Source organism: Astyanax mexicanus, chromosome 8 (assembly GCF_023375975.1).
Source record: "Astyanax mexicanus isolate ESR-SI-001 chromosome 8, AstMex3_surface, whole genome shotgun sequence".
Classification (NCBI taxonomy): Eukaryota; Metazoa; Chordata; class Actinopteri; order Characiformes; family Acestrorhamphidae; genus Astyanax; species Astyanax mexicanus.
The window spans coordinates 30,695,994-30,715,284 of NC_064415.1; the positions used below are offsets into that span (position 1 = coordinate 30,695,994).

Genomic DNA, 19,291 nt, shown 5'->3' on the forward strand with positions numbered 1-19,291 from the left:
GGCTATATGTATGGGTCTTTATAATTGAGTACCCCCCCATGTTTCTGTTCCCTATGATAGATATGCTACATGCAGCAACATCTCTTCAATTACTGCTCTACTATAAAGAAAGGCTTTGTAAATGAACATTTTTTAAAATCTTTTTCTCAGTTTATTTAGTCAGTGTATCAAGTCTAAGTCAGTGCAGTGTTTCCTGTTAAAACTTACAGCACTTTATGCTACCTTCTGCTGACAACTTTTTATAGAGATGCAGATTTCATTTTCCAGCATGACTTGGCACACTGTCAAAAGTATCAATTGGTCTTATGTAATATTCTAATTTTCTGAGATACTGATTTTTTAATTTTTATTGGCTGTAAGCCATAATCATCAACAATAAAAAAAAAATGTTTAAAACAGATCACTCTGTGTGTATCACATCTATATAATATAAGAGTTTTACATTTTGAACTGAATTACTGAAAAAAAGTAACTTTTCAATGGTATTATAATATTTTGAGCAGCAGGTAAAAGTCTGCAGTGCTAAGCACAAGTTTTAGCTTACCTTTACTATTTGGACAGATGGACTGTGTTGTTTTGGTTGCACAGACTCCTGAACCCAGGGTCTTTCTGTGTAGAGTTTGCACGTGCTCCCTGTGTCTGCATGGATTTCCGCAGGGTGCTCCGTTTTTTTCCTTCCATAGTCCAAAGACGGCAAGTTTAGGCTAATTGAAACTTGATTGAAATTGCTCCTAGATTTGTGAGTGTGTCTGTCTGCCCTGCGATGGAGTGTCCTGGGTGTATACTGCCCTCCGCCCGGTGCCGGATGAGATGGGCTAAAATGATGAGTTTCTTTGATTTTACTGAATTAAAAACGTCTGGAATATAATCAAGAGGACGCTGGAAGATCACAAGCCAGTAAAAAAAAGCTGAACTGCTTGAATGTTTGCACTAGGAGTGGCATAAAGGTATCCAAAAGCAGTGAGTAAGACTGGTGGAGGAGAACATGCCAAAATGCTTGAAAACTGTGATTAAATCCCAGGGTTGTTCCACCCAATATTACTTTATGAACTCTTATAACTATGAGTATGAACTTGTGTTCTTCTCATCAGTTTCTCAGCAAATAAATGCTCTAACGGACATTGTTATTTGGAATTTGGGAGAAATGTCCGTAGTTTATTGAATAAAACAACAATGTTCATTTTACTCAAACATATACCTATACATAGCAAAATCAGAGAAACTGATTCAGAAACTTTAGTGGTCTCTTATTTTTTTTTCCAGAACTGTATGTCACCGTGGGCTCTTTTTGGGTGGTTAAATAAGGTAATACTATCGCGTTCACAAATTCAGAACAGGTTATTAAGCTGCGAGGACTTGTATTTTGTAGAGATCGCACCGGGCCTGGAAAGGGGAAGTTAGTGAGCTGAGGGTGACAGGAAGCGGTTTGTTCCAGTATCAAACAAACCCTGAAGTTCCAACGAAAAACTGAACAGACTCACTTATATCTGCTCTGGCCGCCGAGAGGAGTATTATATACATTTACCCAGCGCTCCTGTGGGATTTATAAGATACAAAGGTGAGTTTATGTGTTTGTGTATTGATATTTAAAGCTTTAAGAGGGGGATGTTTGTGAGATTAGCGAGCGAGCTAACTGGAGAGCTATCTTAGCCTAGCTTAGCTTTGTTTTGTTTAGATAACTGTCAGCTCTCTGAGATTTATAAGAGCCAATCTGTAGCGTTTTTTTTAGATTATTACGGATGGTTAGCTGTTGTTAATAAGGTATACCAGTGAGCAAAGTGTATTTGGAGTTCTAATTATTATAATTTAATCTGTGTATTGAAATCTGCAGCTGGCCCCTCCACTACCCGTCACCATGCCTGCTCTACTGGAGAGACCCAAACTGTCCAATGCGATGGCCAGAGCTCTGCACAAACACATCATGAGGGAGAGGGAGAGAAAAAGACAAGGTAATGATCTGTCAACCGGACAAAGGGTTTGGCTATACTGTTATTTTTACTCTTCAGTCAAACACAAAGTAATAGCACAGCTATTTAATATCCCGCCAATTTACTACCTAGCACAGCCTTGACAGTCATATCTCTGACTGCTTGGTTAAACATCACGTAAATAAACTTCATATACATTACCTAAGTATAATCTACATTCAAATACCCGAAAAACATTTTCCCCATTAGAATTAAAATAATTGTTTGTTTACTGTAGTAAAATTAATAAAATAGCTGTCTTTGCCCAATTAGAGCTGGGCAATATGTCCATATTCTGTCCTATCATGATGTCTTTTTTTGTGTCAACAATATGCTTTAAAATGCTCATTGAGGATATCATCAGTGCTTAAAAACACTGACCAAGCTGTACATTTCTTACATAGAGAGTAAATTTATGTACAACAAAAGTCTTTTTTCTTTAAATACTTTTTAGTAATCTTAAGAGTATACGGCAACAAAGCAAATATAATTTTTTTTATTTTGTATAAATAAAGTTTTATAAATTTATAAATAAAACAAACAAAAATGAACAATGTAAATTGTTGTGTATAAAATATGTGCCAGCGTTATTGGAGATTTTATTACATACAATACAATATGTCACACATCTAGTGCATACTATGCATGAAACATAATTAAAAGTATTCATTTAAACATTCTGCCACTGCTGACACATTTTGTCTGCATGACATGTTAAAATATTGCGATTAACTGTCAGTGCATGATTACATATCAGATATCAGAATTATATGGCATTGACCGAAATATTATCCAGCCCTAGTATCAATATGAACAAAATGGTGTTGATAGGTCTAAGCAGTATGATCACTTTTATCATATTTATATTTGTATCATATATATATATATATTTGTATTAATTGATGCATTATAAATTGTATTACACTGCTTAAAACATGTAAGAGAACACTTCAGATCACACATGAGATCTTGATGAACAAAAGATTAAAGTTGAAAATATTTTCTGATAATTATTATTATTTTTTTTTTTAATTGTTTAACAATTAGTTAAAAAAGAAATGATAGTCAATGGAAACCAAAACCATCAACTGGTAGAGGGATGAATTTAAATTCATAACAAACATCAATGTAAAACATTGAAATCATAATAGGATCATTCATGTTCTGTGAAATCTCCCTAAAATGCCTGGACATATTCAATGTTAGATACACTGTCAAATAAACTAATCTGTTTATTGGAGTGAAAAGTAACATAATTGCTGTTCAGAACCTCACTATTTAAAGTGTAATATTAAATATATCAATTAAAAAAAGGAAATGCTTAAATTGTTGATACCTTCTAGACATGGTATACGTAGGTTAAGGCAGTATGATTACATTTATGATGCACACTTTAATTATTGGATTATACTTTCATATTTTTCTAGCAGTTATTGAACATTGATTAACTTCATGCTGCCTTTTAGATAAAGCATAAGTGCTTTAGTGCAGTGCTAAAATATGTTTCATTTAATGTTATAAACAGCTCTTGTCTAAACAACAGTTCAAGTCTGGTTTCAGAATGGTGTGTGTATGTTTCTCTTCTTTGTGTTTAGAGGAGGAGGAAGTGGATAAGATGATGGAGCAGAAGATGAAAGAGGAAGAAGAGAGGAAAAGAACAAAAGAGATGGAGGAAAGAATGTCCTTAGAGGAGACTAAAGAGCAGGTGGGGGAAATTGCTAATTTTTACTGCTTTTTAACTAGTTAATGAAAACAATGAAGTACTTTTGGTACTCTGGAGAGTAATGGCATCTAATGGTTATGTTGGAATTTGGAATTATTATTTTTTTTATTAGTTATCATTATTTTAGCCATGCCCTTCACCACTTTAAAAAAAAGAAACATCTGAACATGCAAATTAAACAGGGTTTAAATGTCCAAAATATGTTTAAATGTGAAAATTACATTTAGTGAGTAAATATGTAATCTGATGTGTTTGGGCACTTTTGGAAACAGACAGAGCTGAGTGTAAACTGTATGAGTTAGCCCATTACCCATCTCACATTTCTTCCCTGTACATTCTGTAATGCGGTGCTGTTACAAATTAACGATTAGTCAACACTAAAATTTGGAGTCAACAGTTTTTTATAATAAACCCTGTAAATTATATAGACAAATTGTTGTAGCTCGACCTTATTTATTTTTAAGCCAAAATGCAAAGATGAGAAGCACTGTGAGTCACATATCACTAACGCCAACTTGTTGATGAAATCAACAAGACTCTTGCTAGAGTTGCAGTTGCTTTCCTATCATCTCAGTTGTTTGGTGTAAGGTGCTCAGGATGACTAGAAGAAGATGACTTCCTTTTTTTTTGTCTTGCGGTTTTAATAAAAATCAACTGTACAATATTAATTACAAGTTTTTAGTCTTGCCTCATGCAAATTGTCACTTAAAATAGCCAATCAGAGAGCTCTTCCTCCAGCACCCAACAGGAAGCAGCTATCCCTGTTTATTTAGCCAGGGTTGTGCTGATATTCCGCATTATTTTTCCCAAACAATATGCTTCTTTTTGTAAATGTCCACGAGAAGCATGATTGGAAATAATCTCTAAAGAAATCTAAATACAGTCTTGCAATTAGTGACACTGCAAGCTTTGCAGATTAATTATAATTTATTTTAAGATGTGTGAGAGTGTCAGAGACTCACACATCCTAAAACAAATTATCATTACTCTGCAAAGCCTGGAAATAGCTTTATATTACCATAATTAGCAGAATGTTACCATAATAGAAAAAAATATTTAAGTGAAGATTTGATCTTTGTAGAGCAGAACAACTTCTGGCTTCAGTACATAGCATTCCAGTGCTGTTTTTCAGGTTCAGAAAATGGGGCAGAAACTGCAGGGTTTGCAGGAGGAAAAGCACCAGCTATTTCTACAACTTAAAAAAGTCCTCCATGAAGAAGAGAAGAGGCGGAGAAAGGAGCAAAGGTGAATGGAAAGGTTTCTTGTTCTGTAGATCTGACAGAGATTTAAATGTATAGATCTGCATGGTGTCTTTCATTGGTTTATGTTGATAGTAGTAAAATGTATACATATAATAAATCTCACAATCTTTTCATCTGTTGCTGACAGCCTTCTCACTTGTTGTATTTTACAGTGATATTACTACACTGACCTCAGCAAGTTACCAGCCTAGTATACCCCTGCACTCAGGGCAGCACCTACTCAGCCTACAAGGTGGGTTTTATGTCCTTCTCCTCTTTATTTTGTGACCATGCTTCCAGAAGATTTAGATGGGATTGTTTTAATAATGTTATCTAGTAAAAAATAATTAAATGTCTCATCTGTACTGATCGATTCCTTGATTCTGAATATTTAGTTTTTTTGTGTTGCTCTTTCAGGCAGTCCTGTTAGTCACAGTAGACCTGGAGGTCTTTTAGCAGAACGTGGAAAACAGTTGTTTCAGACACCTGGCATTCCTGTGAGTCAATGTTCTTTTTTTTTTTTTTTTTTTGCATTTGGCATCATTTGTACATATGGTCAGACAAACCTTTACATTTGAGCATTGATATGTCTTATGATTTTATTGGCATATATTTTAATGTTTTAAGTAGAAACTTGGTAGCTGAAATGTGTAATTAAATTAGTTTTGTCATATACGTAGTCATACTGCTTAATGTAAAGCTTAAAAGAACAAAATAGCAATTATTGTGTCTATAACAGAATATTTTACATTTAAAATATATGTATCTTGAAATTTTGCTTATCTATTAATTCATTTATGCATTCAAACTTTTACATTTTACGTTTTTTTTCTCTTCTCACTTATTCCTTCACCCTTGATCCACAGTGTCACAAATGTATTGGGAATACCCCCAAAAAGACATACCATTACCACATCTGAAATGCATATATTATGTATTATATACAATAATATTAATATTTATTTACATGTAATTGTAGATTGGTGGTTTCAAAATTTATATTTGAACTGTATTTGCATTTATGTGGACTGGCTTAGAATGAGTCATCAAACCAACTAATTATATACTATGATGTAACTATAATATACTATAATGTAGATTTTTAGCAGCTGCAGATACAAATACATATTTTCCTCATTGGGGAATACTATATCAGCAGAATTAATTTTGTTATCCATGTCTATTAAATAAAAGGTTGTTCAGCTGATTCATTGAGTTGATCTGTGGCTGTGTTGATTAGGGTCGTCACTTCCCTGGTCAGCCTAGTTTCACTCAAGGCTCCTCTGAGCATGGACAGTTTTCAGGAAGCCCTGCAGTACACGAGTCCTATGCTGTCACACAGACTCAGCACCCTTCCACCTACGGCCCAGGAGCATCGGTTCCCATCAGCTTTTCTAGCAGTTCACAGATCAGAGGTATTTAATTGTATTTTTTGTTTTAAAAAGTAGCTCATTGCAATCTCAAGACTTTAAGGATACAAGGCTCTGAACTGGTTTAAAGAAAACAACAAATTCAGATACTGACCCTAAAAAGGCAGCCAAAATGTATGCCATAGTACATGCACTGTGAATATTCCCATAACTTTATTCTTATTGATAAACTCTGTTAGACAATATGAACATCTTAAATATGCAATAAATTTGAGTTAATTATAATGAACACATTGCACAACTCCTTGATCTAGAGCTGGGCGATATGGCCCCACAAAAAAAATCTTTGATTAAAAAAAATATATATATATATACGATTTTCGATTTAAATCGATTTTTTTCCCCTGCCTAAAAATCAAATTAAAGATGATAAAGAAATGGTTAAAAACTATTTTTTATTTATTTAGTTTTCACTTAAATGTCCCCTTTGTGGTTAAAGTGCAACCAGAAACAAGCAAAGGTACAAGTTTAGGTACTGACACAATGCACCCTCAAATTTAAAAAATAAATAAATAAACCCACCCTCAAAAAACAAATAGAAAGAAATAAAATGGTGCCCTTTTTGCAAATTGCAAAACAAAGCTTTTAAATAAGTGCCAGTGTTCTATAAAATGAGATGATCTTTTCTCATAAAAATGCAAAAAATCAGAAACTGTAGTGCATACAGAACCTGGTACACGGTCGGTAGATGTGTCAGAGACAGTTGCTTGTTTTACTTTGGATGGCGTGCTAGTGCTGCTGCTGCGTTCATTCCTTTGGGAGCAGCACTTTTCCAACCCAATTTGGAAGCAATCGGTTTAAACACACCTTTCAGCGAGGACCTGTTTGGTCCACGTTCGACGCTGCAAAACCGAACCAACTCCAGATCACGGAGCTAATTGCTCCGTTTTTGGGCACAAAGCTCCGCCGTCATGTGGGGTGTGTGTGTGTGTGTGGGGTGCGTTCGGGAGAGAGGGGCAGGGCTAAGCTCAATCTGAAGTACAGCAGCCCACAGGGAAGCGTTGGTGGTGAAAATTAAAACTCAGAGAAAATTTTTATAAGAACACATCGTCCTTAACTGTAAATTCGAATGAATCGATAAAATCGATTAATCGCCCAGCTCTACCTTGATTTATTTAATATACCAGTCTTTCTTGAGGAAAGTCTTCTAGAGTTTATTTAGAATATTTAGAATATTTATCATAGAGAATTGTATTCCAAGTGCTCAATAAATGGCTGTATTATATAATCTGTAGGTGCATCAGCTTTCCAGACCATGCCGTACCTGTCCCACCAGCCACAGGGCTATGCTGTCCACAGCCACTTCACTTCACAGCCAGGTAAGCACCTACTCAACATGATCATTTTCTTACAATTGGTCTCATAATGCTGTATATTGTTTAAACTTTCTATTTAAAAAAATCATACAGTTTAAACATTCTTGATTTTTGGCCTGTCTGATAAAAAAAAATGTCTTCTTTGTCATCAGTGATTAGAATTTTTTCCATTGTTTTGCAGGCTTCATCCCCACTGCTACCATCCCTCTTCAGAAGCAGTTGGAACATGCTAATCAACAGTCTGGCTTCACTGACTCGGTAAACCTATTTGATAAGCAGATGTTTATTGCCTATCACTGTATTCTACAAATAAATAGTAAACAGCTTATACTATGAGTGCCTTTATATGCACGTAATAATCTGATAATTAAAAAAAAAAAATCATATTCTCTCAGTAAACCGTTCGATTCATTTACATACACTTGGGTAATCGAATAATAGTAAAAATCTGGGTTTACATGAGTTGTGTGTGACGGATTGTAAACATGGACACTTTTTTATTGCAAAAAACAGAGTGTCATGCTAATTACATTACATGTACTTGATAAATAAAAAAACATTTAAGCATAAACAGATTCCTATAGTGCTTATATTCTTCCTGGCACATTTTAATAGAGTAAGATACCTGAATAAAAATATTAATTAAATATTAGAATAAATTGTAAGGTACCTAGTCCTAGTTTTACCTAGTTGTAAAGTATGTTTTTTTATTTTTTATTTTATTTTAGGGTGCTCTGAGGCCCATGCACCCACAGGCTATACATGTTAGCGCTGCAGGACTTCTGCCCACACCTTCAATGACAGTACAGATCCCCACAGCAAAGGTAAGTTCACTGTACTTTAAAAAAATATATATGAATTCTACTGAATTATTATTTAACTCCAAAAAAATTCTCTTCACAATTTTTCACTTAACACTTTTGTCTCATTTGTAGTTCTTAATGTACTTTTTTCCCTTTTATGGATACTTATGTACTTTTTATAACTCCTTATAATTAATCTGTGCAAATCTGTGTGCAAATGTTGCAGAAGTTTACTGTTTGTCTTTCTGTTTTACCAGGCCCCCTTTCAGAGCTCTCCTCAGCCAGCTCCTCGACATGCTTTCCTCTCCCACCCTCAAGCTGGACAGAGATTTTATCACCATAGCAAGTAACCAAACATTTGATGACAACCAAAACATGTAAAGATTTTGTAAATGTGGCAAGTGATCAGTTACAAACAACTTTTGAAAGATTTTATGATATTTTCACTGACTTATTCAGAATCAGTCATTACTGTTTTCTAAGAAGGCAACAGCATATTAGTGATTCTTAAATTTGCTGTAAATTACAAATTTACATTGACACATTTACGGCATTAAAACTCAAGTATAAGGCCAAGCTATCTTTTTAGACAAAGATATTTTCTCTTTTGGCTTTTTGATTAAAAAAATATAATAAAAATTAGTAATGTGCATTTTGTTTGTTCTGTACTATTTGTACTTCTGTACTTATTTTTTCCTTTAATGTATATATTTTTTGATGATTGTTGAAAAGACATAATTAAGACCTTTGTTTCAATATGATGAAATATTTGTTTTCAGTTTACAACAAAGTAAACAAAATACACCAATCAGCCATAATATTAGCACCACCTGCCTAATATTGAGTATGTCTACAAGGTCTGAAAGTGTTTTGTGGTATCCGACACAAAGATGTTAACAGTAGATCCTTTAACTTCTGTAATCTGTAAGGTGGGGCCTACAAGGTTTGCAAAAATGAGCCTTGGGTGTTCTTAATCCTGTCCTCAGTTCACTGGCTGTCCTTTTCACTGGACTATTTTTGGTCTGTACTGACCACTGCATACCAAAAACCCTACAAGACCTGTCCACTGTTTTGGAGATAATCTGACCTTGGTCAACCAGCCATCACAGTGTCTCACATCCTCATGATTTACCTAGTCTTTCTGTTTTTAACAATTACACATACAGTTTCGACTGTTCACTCAATGCATAATATATCCCAGCTCTTTCCTGATGCCACAGGATATTAAAATAGTCATTGTTCTTCACTTCACCTGTTAGTGGTGCTAATATTATGGCTAAATGCTGTAAATTAAAATGGTTCCTGAGTGGATTTTTTTTTATATAAACGTCGAATTTGAGTAATACAGACTTCTTTAAAATATGGGAAGATTGCCAAGATAGATAAATAAATAACTGTTTATTGCCTTTGCAATATATGTTCATGGGTACATTGCAGTTGCTCTTACCCGTTATTAAAGTTATTTGAGAAGAGTCAGTGCTTTTTCTTTAGTCTTGTAGACAATAACTCGTGGTCAATTGACAGGTGAGTTGAGCCAGATGCGTTTGTGTGGGAAAAGCACAAAACTGTGCTGAAAAACAGCTGTCCAGGAGCAAGATTTGCCACCTATGCAGTAACACTTGGTGTTATTTGACCAACTATTGCTTGATTAGTTGTCAGGCTCACAATTACTAGCACTTTTGATTACATTTTTAGAACCAACACTGAGCAAATTCTGAGCCCACTCCTACATTCAGATCCACGGATCTCAAAGGACCAGATACAGTAAGCTTTCTAATTTTCTATGCAGGTTTTGAGGCTTTATACGATGAACAAAACTTAAGTGCACCCTTGTGAAAAAACTAATTACCTTATTCAGATGTGTTGGGAGCTGAAACACACCCAAACATACATAGTTCAGGTTATTCCATGTGACTAGTAAAAATGATAGTTTTATTCTATACAATTACATGTTTATTTAATGAATCCACGTATATGCACTGGCACCATTTTTGCATTTGTTGATTGTTCTTTGAAGGTTTTCTTCTATAGAAATCCTACAAGACATTAATTAGCTCAAAATGCAGCTGCAATCATTTTTTTTCTTCATCTGTTGTCTACAAATTTTCCAAATTCTTGAGATTACAGAATTGGAGGTATAGATGGCGTTGACAAATTTACTGTTGTTATTACACTGATGTGCCAAAATCCATAGAAAAGTATCTAGTATCATGTCCCATAGCTTGTAATATGTCACATGGAAAGCCTTCTGCATTTTTCACCATAGGTATCCACATGCAGTTATTTTCCTTTTTTCACAAAAGAAAAATGGTTTCCTTAAGAATAAATAGATCCCAATAATTTCCTTGAATGACTGAACAGATGTAACTGCTTGATTTTATTTAAGACTCTGCCATAGCTACAGTTTCAAAAGAAGAAATGTTACTCAATAAAAAAAAACAGTTTTAAATACAGCTCTTTTTAATTTAATACAGAATATTTGCTTGTTTCCATCAAGGGCTTCAATAATTCTAAACAATGACAGCATGTAGCTGTGCTGCACCGATGAATCCCCCTCAGACACTAAAAACAAAAAGGCAAGGTTCATGTGCTCTTTTTAATGTTGGGCTGAGGGATTCTCTTGGTTTTATACAAATTGTTTATCACAGTCATGGAACAAACAGATGTTTTGCTCATATATGAAAGTGAAATGAGAAATGGTTTTGACACCATGCTCAATATCTGAGCCTACCAAACAATAAAATAAAATGAATTCAAAGTGTAACCTTTGTCAGTACAGTCTCATTTGACCGACAGTCTACGTGGCTGGGATGTAAATGTATGACAATGATGGGATGTCATTTCATCATTATAAGCCCAACAACATACTGAGGCCAAACCATATGCACACTATACTCATTTATACTATTTTATTTTCTAGCTGAATCTCCTTTTCTGTAACCCTTTTAGTGTAGTTCTGAAGACTTGCTGAACCCACAATTCTATGTGATGCTCCTTATTATAATGTGTAATGGGTCTAAATCTATCTTTCTATCTGTCTGTGTTGAGGTGGCAACTCAACCTGTATCCTTTGTATTTTGACTATTGTGAGGTAAAAGTAGTTGACTTAGCCCTCCTCCAGCGAAGGGATTACACCACGGCCTACTCCACACGGCCTTCGCTCCTGTCTTTTACTGCAGAATGTGGCTTTCGCTGCAATCTGTAATAAAATAAGTCACTAAACGCAGGTTTAGCTACGTACTTGAGATCCCAATTGAAAGTGGCAAAGAATGTATGAAAGGGGTGGAACTGGGACAGATGGAAATATTCCGAAAAAGAAATAAAACTCCAAGCAAGACAAAATGAAAAGACATACTCGTAAATATGAGATGCCTCTGCAGGAGGGCAAAGCCCTCTGCTATTACAGTGCTTAAGGCTAGAGAGATAGCCATAGCATGTTTGTCATTCTGTCTTTCTTCTCTATTATATACATTCAAAATAGTGTTGATTAATGTATATTCAGTATATTTACAGAGATTCTTGTCTGCTTACAACAATTTCCAATTATTTATTCTTTTTTTTTTTTTCTTTCTAGTTTTTCAACCCAAAAGTAGGCTAAAAAGTACAGAGAGGGAGAGAGAGAAACAAATAAAGAATGAAAAATAAAGAGAAAAAGAGGGAGAATAGCATTGCTGAGGTGTAATTCTCTCCTTCTTTCCAGGTCCAGTGCATCTTGCCAATACCTGAGAGAAAGGGAGAAAGTAATACCAGAGGAAGGATAGGTTGGAATAAGTGAGAATGAAAGAACAGCGTGGAATACAATTATAAATCCAAGGATAGATGGGAAAATGGAAAGGGAAAATGAAATAATGAACGTTCATTTAAATAGAAATGTGAATGTGAAAAAAACAGTAGATTTGTTTAGAATAAATATGTTTTTTAAAAAAAGATACGAAAGGAAAAGAAACAGACATGAACAATGCGAGTAACTGTAGAATGTGGCAGAAACTAGCTAAACACTACAGTATGAACGCAAAAGGCCAGATTCAATGTGTAAACTAGACATATATCAAACATTACAGAGATCCAAATGCGAATAATACAGACTTTAAACTCTATGATAATTGTATGGGGCGCAGTTACCTGGGAATATAGATTTTTTTTGTAAAGGCCCACATCTGCAAGCAGTTACCAAACAAAAATCAGTAAGTCAGCACAGCCTCAATTGCTCTACCTACATTAATGCAATACAACAGCATAACATCTATTATGGGAATAGATGTCGGGGTTTTCGAATTATAATTTAGCCTCATTGCATTACAGGAGTACAAAAAACAGTATAAAGTATAACATGAGATCCTATGTACACGTCATTCATACATGAAGCCAGCGGCCATGTACAGAATAGGAATACAAAGGCTGTATCTCTTACTGTGTTACTGTTGTGTTAGTGCAGTTGCCAGTGTGCAAACAGCAAACATTTTCAGTTCATGTCTTTTATAGCCTCAAATTTACATATCTGTATTCTCACAGAATCACAGAACACAATTAAAACATTCAGATGGGCTAAAGAGCCTGTATTTGTAGAATTTGTGGAATTGCTTGAGGCTTGTTTTGTGGTAGATACATGGCGCTGTAGCTCAAGTTCAAAGCACTGTTCTAATAGCAGCATCATCTTTCCTGAAGTGTTATGAATGAACAAACCGTTTTAGTATAATGAACATGGTACATGTTCTGTGCTTCGGACTTGGAAAAAACTTGAGAAGTCTCAAAAAGAGGTTTTAACAGTGTTTGAACCCAAAGAGATTGTATCGAAACACAGCAATCATATAGGTAGTTAGATGGCTGAATAAAATATTGTTTAAAGTGTTTAAGTTTAAATATCTCTAGGATATAATTGTAAACAGTTGGATTAGTGCTTTGCTGTTGGCACACTAGCGTCGCACAGTCACTCTCAGCTAGCAGGTGAGCGTGCACACAAGAGTGAGAGCTCTGTATACCTGCTGTGTTTTATTTAGCCATGGCTTTAATGGCCACTGCAGCCTCCTCATTCATTGCAGACAGGACAGTGATCTGAAAATACACAAAGAAAAGACAAACGTTTAGCACTTATGAATCATCAGGAAAGTTTGTAAAATAAGTTGTGTTTTGTAGATGATACAAGGCTATTACCAGGATCTCCTCTCCGGCATCAAACTTGCCCTCTATCTCTTTGCCCAGGTCACCCTCAGGCATTTTCAAGTCTTCTCTGACTTCACCACTGTCCTGAAGAAGAGACAGGTAGCCATCCTGTATGCCAATCAGCTGTAGAGAGAGGTAGATGTAGCAAAAGAAAGAGATGTTTACTTGAGATGGAAAAACCTTCTTAAAAACTTTCTTCATATATCTTATTCAGCAGCTGAATATTGAATATATGCAGATACTATTGTCTTATTTGAATCTTTTTGTTCCTGCGAAAGAAAATGGATATAAAGATCAATTAATTTTATTCACTGTGGAATTAAACTACACCTTATCAGCTCAAACATGGAGCTCTATAATGTGGTGGCTAATGTGGCTCATACCTGATAGTCCATTCTCTTGATGTTAGGAACGTCCATATTGTGGGTTGAGGGACAGATATCCTCATACTTTTTGCCACTGAAGATGTCGATGCCAACCATGTGGACCTGTCAGCCAGAACAATAAAGCTGTTTATTTAAAAAAGTTGCACGTTCTAAACCTTCCCACTCATCTCCTATTGTGTTTAATGCTTTTATACATCATTGTGTGAAGCTGAATTGCATCCACATCATCTGCAGAACATTCGGAGACCCATGTGCTGTGAATTCTGGAAGCTCTTTATTTGGGTACAACAAAAGCATTTAATTTAGCTGGAGCCTAAAAGCTACTCAATATAAAATGTACCAAGAACCTTTGCCAGTGTCCAAATAAGTTAGTCCAAAATAAGTTGGAAGAACAAATCATAGGTAACATAGCTCTTTTATCGCCCTATTCACACATACCGTATGTATGTGTAAATACGCTGATAAAGGACCATGATGTAAGTGTTAACTGTTCACATTATCTACTCACCTTTGCATGACCGTGTTTGCCAGTCTTGGAAGTGGACATCTCCACAATCTTGCATGGTCGGCCCTTGAGCACGACAAACCCGTTCTTGCGCAGGGCAGAACATTGCATGGGGTAGGTGGCAGAAGCACCAGCATCACCTGTCGTGAAGTCCAAATCTGCATCTGCCATCTCTGTCTGGAAAGGTGACATAAAAAAATGAACGTAAGTATTTATAAAAATCATGTTGTATGGATAAATGGGGAGAGCTACTAAATTTATAATTTTTTAATGATTATAAAAGACTAATTAATGTTTTATGTGTTCATAGCTACAGTAAGAAGTGGGCTTGCTCACGCATAATTTAAGAATATTCATCGCAAGACATGCAATGTCAAATATAGCTAATTTAATCATACATGTCATGCTTTAACTTGCTTAATACAACATATTGAGCTTTTTTTCTGTTTGCATGACTAGAAGCAGATTACATATCTGCCTAGTATTGTTTATTTTATTTATATTTGTTAAATACCAATGCCATCATAGATGTCGGTAAAGAAGAAATCTGGTAAGATTCTTGTATTTTTAATATTGCACCGAATGGGTGCCATTTGCTTGTTGTAACTCTTCCAAATTAAACTCTTTTTTTTTAAACCATGAATCTAATAACATATATTTAACTATACAAAACATGTACTGGTCAGGCTCAGACAGCTTTACTTATTTTTTTTACAAGGTTTCTAATCTAAAGATGGTTACAAAACTCATGCAACATTTAAAAAGCATGTTTAAAAGCAAGTCCACTAATTCCTTTGATTCCTTTCTCTCAAGAAGGTTTTTATTTTAAGTAATTGTTTGACTACATGTTTAAATAATTGATATTTACAACAAAAAAATCACTCTGTCACTGGCACTCATTCATGTTACTTTTTATATTGTGAGTAACGGGAACAAATGTAACAGGAATGAGTTTTAGCATAGAATTAGCAAAAATGTGAAAAATAGCTAAATGGTGGCTATGCTAACAGCATGAGGACACAGAGCACATTCAAGAGATTTTCCCAAAATTTGTATTTTACAAATAAAAAAATAAGATCTAAATAATTAATTAAGGTAACAGGAGTGAGTGCTGAGATTAACCTCCTCAGTTATAGTTACAAAAAGGTCAAACATACAGAAAAACAAATAATGGAACTTAATTTTGGTCATTCCGTGATCTTCAGAAAAACCAACTGGTTAATTACAAATCTTACTTTTGCAATAAGGTCAGTGTAAAAGACACTATGCTTAATAATAAAATATATTTTAAAGTTATTTTGTGTGCACATGTTTACATGTAATTTTCTGTGGGCAGAAATGGCACAGATTCTGCAGAATATGCCATAAATTGTTTTTCCAATATTGTGGCGCACTAGTGAGAAGCATGTTGAGGATTTTGATACCATGATACATAGAAATAGAATATTAGAATGCTAATACGAAAATACAATTGTGTTTTAGAGAAATGTTTTATTTACAATTTTCTTGTATTTAACACCCTTCACACTGAATTTCAAAAGCAGCTAAAATGGTCTGCTTCAAAATATGCCACAGCCACATAAATAAAGTGATTAAAAGGAAGTATTCACAGAGAAAATAAAGAAATAATCCTAATCTTTATTTTAAATGAATGTTTTTTGAAAGAAAATGTAGTTAAAGCACACTTGCCAGCTTGCTATAGTTTGCAATGCAGAGCTAAATTAGGTAACAGGAACGTCGCACCTGTTATTCAGACTACTGCTGTGCACACGTTTAACGAGCTAAAAAAAAAGTACAACTACCGTAATTAAGAGGAAAATTAGAACATTCTTGACACTGTAGTGTGAAATACAGAAACTGAGTGTTGTGATTAACATATATGGGGAGTTTAATTTGTGCTATCGTGCTACATGGTGGTGGCGCGCACGCGTTCACGTGGAAAGGCCCAAACGTCAAGTCATGCTCCTCCATGCCTCCATACGAGAGAGCGGTTCAGCGACAGGGACTGGACACGCTCGGAGAGAGCAGCGTGGCGTGCCTGGGTCTCCCACTCTCACTAGTGTCTGGACTTTTTAGACTGGGGTGAAAATGACAGCCTGGTGGTTTTTATGACTCCTTAGAGTCAGTCATCTTAACACAGCCTGTGCGCTTTTAGCGAGCCTCACAGCAGAGCACAACAGAGCACAGCGCGGGGCGGCGATAATCCACCAGTGTTCTGTCCAGTTTTGCTACCCATTGATATGTGCTACTTAACGGGTTTACGCATGCGCAAAACTTATTTTTTTTAACTGTTTTCATGTTTTTTTTCCCTAGATGTGGGTAACCCAAGTCAAGAAAGTAAAAATGCAGGTTTTGTACCAACTATGATGGCTCAGCTGGACCTGGAATACCCATCTTTACTTTTTTGCTGATAATTAGTTTCATTTTACAATCAGTCATTGCTTGAGGGTCACCACCGTGTAAAAAATAATAAATAAATATAATGAAAAATCAATTATTTTAATCACCTATATTGCCTTAACTTCGTCGTTAATTAGTATTTTTACAGTTCAACATTAAACACTAGGGTAGCACGGTTTGACAGGGTAGCATAACTCGACAGAACACCAGCGCTGCCATGCTACACAACTAACGTTAACACCAGCCGTCAAACCGGATAATTCTGACCAGGCTGACACCGGTTTGTTCTCAGCTTTGATCGCGCGGGGGGGGGGGGGGGGGGGTTTGGGCTAGCTCCTCTGCCCGCTTTGGACGCGGTGCGGCCTGCTGTAGCGGTAGTTAGCCCGCAAGAGCGGTATAGGCGCTTAGCGGCGGCTAACAGCGGCGACTACAGCGGAGCGCCCGGCTCTGAGCGACACCATGAGGTCCAGACAGCGCTAACTGACGGACAAACCTATCTGACAAGCTAGTTTAGCTAACGGACTAACAAACGCACCAGTGATTATATATCACAGTATCACTAAACGCAGGCGCCTCTGCTGTCACAGTTAGTTAGCTACCCTAGTTAACGCTAGGTTAACTAACGTGGAGCTAACACGTGGTATGCTCGTAGTTATATAATTCAGTGTGGTATAGCTAGTTAGCTAGCCTAGCTAACTAGCTAATCCAGCACGGTAGTGGATACGAGTAAAGTTAGGTAGCTATCCAGTTAACGAGTCCGGTGTTCTGTCAATTTGTGCCACCTTGTCAAAATATGCTACCATTCGTATGTGTGTATATATGTACAGGTAACGTTGCCTAGAACACGCTAAATAGAATATATGATATCCTGATAGATTGGTTAAAAGCATCATGTCAAATTAAAAAAAGAACGCGCTCTCTGCAGAAGTAACGTTACCGTTACAGGTAGATATTTTTCGATGGTCTAAATTACTGTAGCCGTTATCTGGGTCAAAATAATGTGATAAAACTCATTTCACTACGGATAGTAGGGTAAAACAGTGAAATACACCCGAAGAAAACTGAAGAATTGTCATTTAAAATGAAATCGTGTAAAATGTTGGGGCCGCGCATGCGCAGAACGGCTACGTAGCACATATCGATGGGTACCGCAACTGGACAGAGCACCGGTTATCTGATCTCTTTCTGGCCACCACGTTTCTACTCCTGGACACTTCTCCTTTGGTGCCACCCGGCCCTATATCTTGAGTAGTTAACTAGCTAGGTTAAAGGCCCAGGTGGATGTCTTGTTTTATTATTGCCGTCGTCGTGCTCATCCCAAATTCTTGGAATTTGTGTTCTCTTCTAAAATTAGATTAGTGTCTCTTAACCTACTTCAGACAAAAAGGTGGAGCGGAGTGACTTCACCCAAAGTTATCAGAGCTTAAATAATTAAATAAATAAACAGCAACATAACTGGCAACCACCTCTAACACACTGCAGCTAGTTAATGTTAGACGGTAGAAGACAGTCAGAGGGGTGGAGGAGGCAGCTGCTGCTGCTGCTAGAAGAAGGGCTTGATGATGATGATGATCATCATCATCATCATCATAATCACGCCCGCTTAAAACCTGCCAGACAGCTAACCTAGGTTAACTAGCTTAACTTACCTAGTAAGTGAGCTTTTCCACTCTCAACACGGTTTAAACTCTTTCAGGGGCAATCCAACGACCGAGCCTCCTCCCGCTGGGTTTGTGATCTCTGCTTCTGCTCGGCTGTCTGCTCTGGCTGCGCGGTGCCCCCTGCTTTTGTGCCTATTCACTTAAATCAGCTCTTCGGACGCTCCCGTCATTCCAGGCCTTTCGCTTCCCCCCCTTTTTCTCTCCTCTCCCTTTTATCCGAGGGCACGCGCGCAGGTCAGCGGCCGACAAAAGTGTGGACCCCAAACTCACTCTCACTCTCTCTCTCACTCCCTCCCTCACACGCACGCACGCACTCGCTCTCTCTCTCTCCCTTTTTCTCTTTCTCTCATCCGCACCGACTCAGCCTCACATACCCACCAAAACGAGCTTCAGCAGTTTCCTTTTCACTGCGCATGCGCGCTAACCCTTCGCTCTTTAAATTCTAGGACGGCGCGGCGTCGCGCAGTCACCGGGAGCGCGCTCGGTGCCGCGTGTCTAGCGGATCGACGTTGTTGGAGATGGCAGCGCCTCTGCGGCGCTGTCTAAGCTGTTGGTTAAATAAACAGGCAGGAGCTTGACGTGTTTCTTTGTTTATTTTAAAGTGAATTATGTCGAATTTCCGTTTCTAAACAGCGCTGTTCAGATCCTTCCATTCATTCTGTAAAAAGCGCTCCGCCAGTATGAGAGCGCAAATCGAGG

General features: G+C 36.6%; 2 protein-coding genes across 3 annotated transcripts; one reads left to right on the forward strand and one right to left on the reverse strand.

The window, feature by feature from the left end:
• Window positions 1–1,385: 1,385 nt before the first annotated feature.
• On the forward strand, window positions 1,386–12,050 carry LOC103037760 (G protein pathway suppressor 2). The gene is made up of 11 exons (XM_007255727.4): window positions 1,386–1,558; window positions 1,832–1,949; window positions 3,563–3,672; window positions 4,823–4,935; window positions 5,105–5,184; window positions 5,349–5,428; window positions 6,172–6,346; window positions 7,597–7,680; window positions 7,859–7,935; window positions 8,406–8,501; window positions 8,738–12,050. The coding sequence occupies exons 2-11, from the start codon at window positions 1,856–1,858 to the stop codon at window positions 8,828–8,830; spliced, it is 1,002 nt and encodes a 333-aa protein (XP_007255789.2). The 5' UTR covers window positions 1,386–1,558; window positions 1,832–1,855; the 3' UTR covers window positions 8,831–12,050.
• On the reverse strand, window positions 10,839–19,014 carry LOC103038290 (eukaryotic translation initiation factor 5A-1). 2 transcript variants are annotated; one of them, XM_049481991.1, is made up of 7 exons: window positions 18,581–19,014; window positions 14,535–14,708; window positions 14,024–14,128; window positions 13,632–13,763; window positions 13,460–13,532; window positions 12,603–12,637; window positions 10,839–12,202 (listed from the first exon to the last, which is right to left on the reverse strand). In XM_049481991.1, exons 2-5 carry the CDS (start codon window positions 14,700–14,702, stop codon window positions 13,470–13,472), a joined length of 468 nt encoding a protein of 155 aa, XP_049337948.1. In that variant the 5' UTR covers window positions 14,703–14,708; window positions 18,581–19,014; the 3' UTR covers window positions 10,839–12,202; window positions 12,603–12,637; window positions 13,460–13,469. The 2 variants fall into 2 exon arrangements, with proteins under 2 accessions (XP_049337948.1, XP_007255791.1); XM_007255729.4 differs by lacking the exon at window positions 12,603–12,637 and having other exon boundaries at window positions 18,581–19,012.
• Window positions 19,015–19,291: the final 277 nt, after the last annotated feature.

Bases quoted from the DNA above. Each gene is read 5' to 3' on its own strand.
- LOC103038290 (XM_049481991.1), bottom strand. From the start codon at position 14,702: ATGGCAGATGCAGATTTGGACTTCACGACAGGTGATGCTGGTGCTTCT. The intron at 14,129-14,534 runs GTGAGTAGATAA...TCTGGCTGACAG, and splicing joins GCAAACACGGTCATGCAAAG to GTCCACATGGTTGGCATCGA. The intron at 13,764-14,023 runs GTATGAGCCACA...CTCTCTCTACAG, and splicing joins TCAAGAGAATGGACTATCAG to CTGATTGGCATACAGGATGG.
- LOC103037760 (XM_007255727.4), top strand. From the start codon at position 1,856: ATGCCTGCTCTACTGGAGAGACCCAAACTGTCCAATGCGATGGCCAGA. The intron at 4,936-5,104 runs GTGAATGGAAAG...TGTATTTTACAG, and splicing joins AGGCGGAGAAAGGAGCAAAG to TGATATTACTACACTGACCT. The intron at 7,936-8,405 runs GTAAACCTATTT...ATTTTATTTTAG, and splicing joins AGTCTGGCTTCACTGACTCG to GGTGCTCTGAGGCCCATGCA.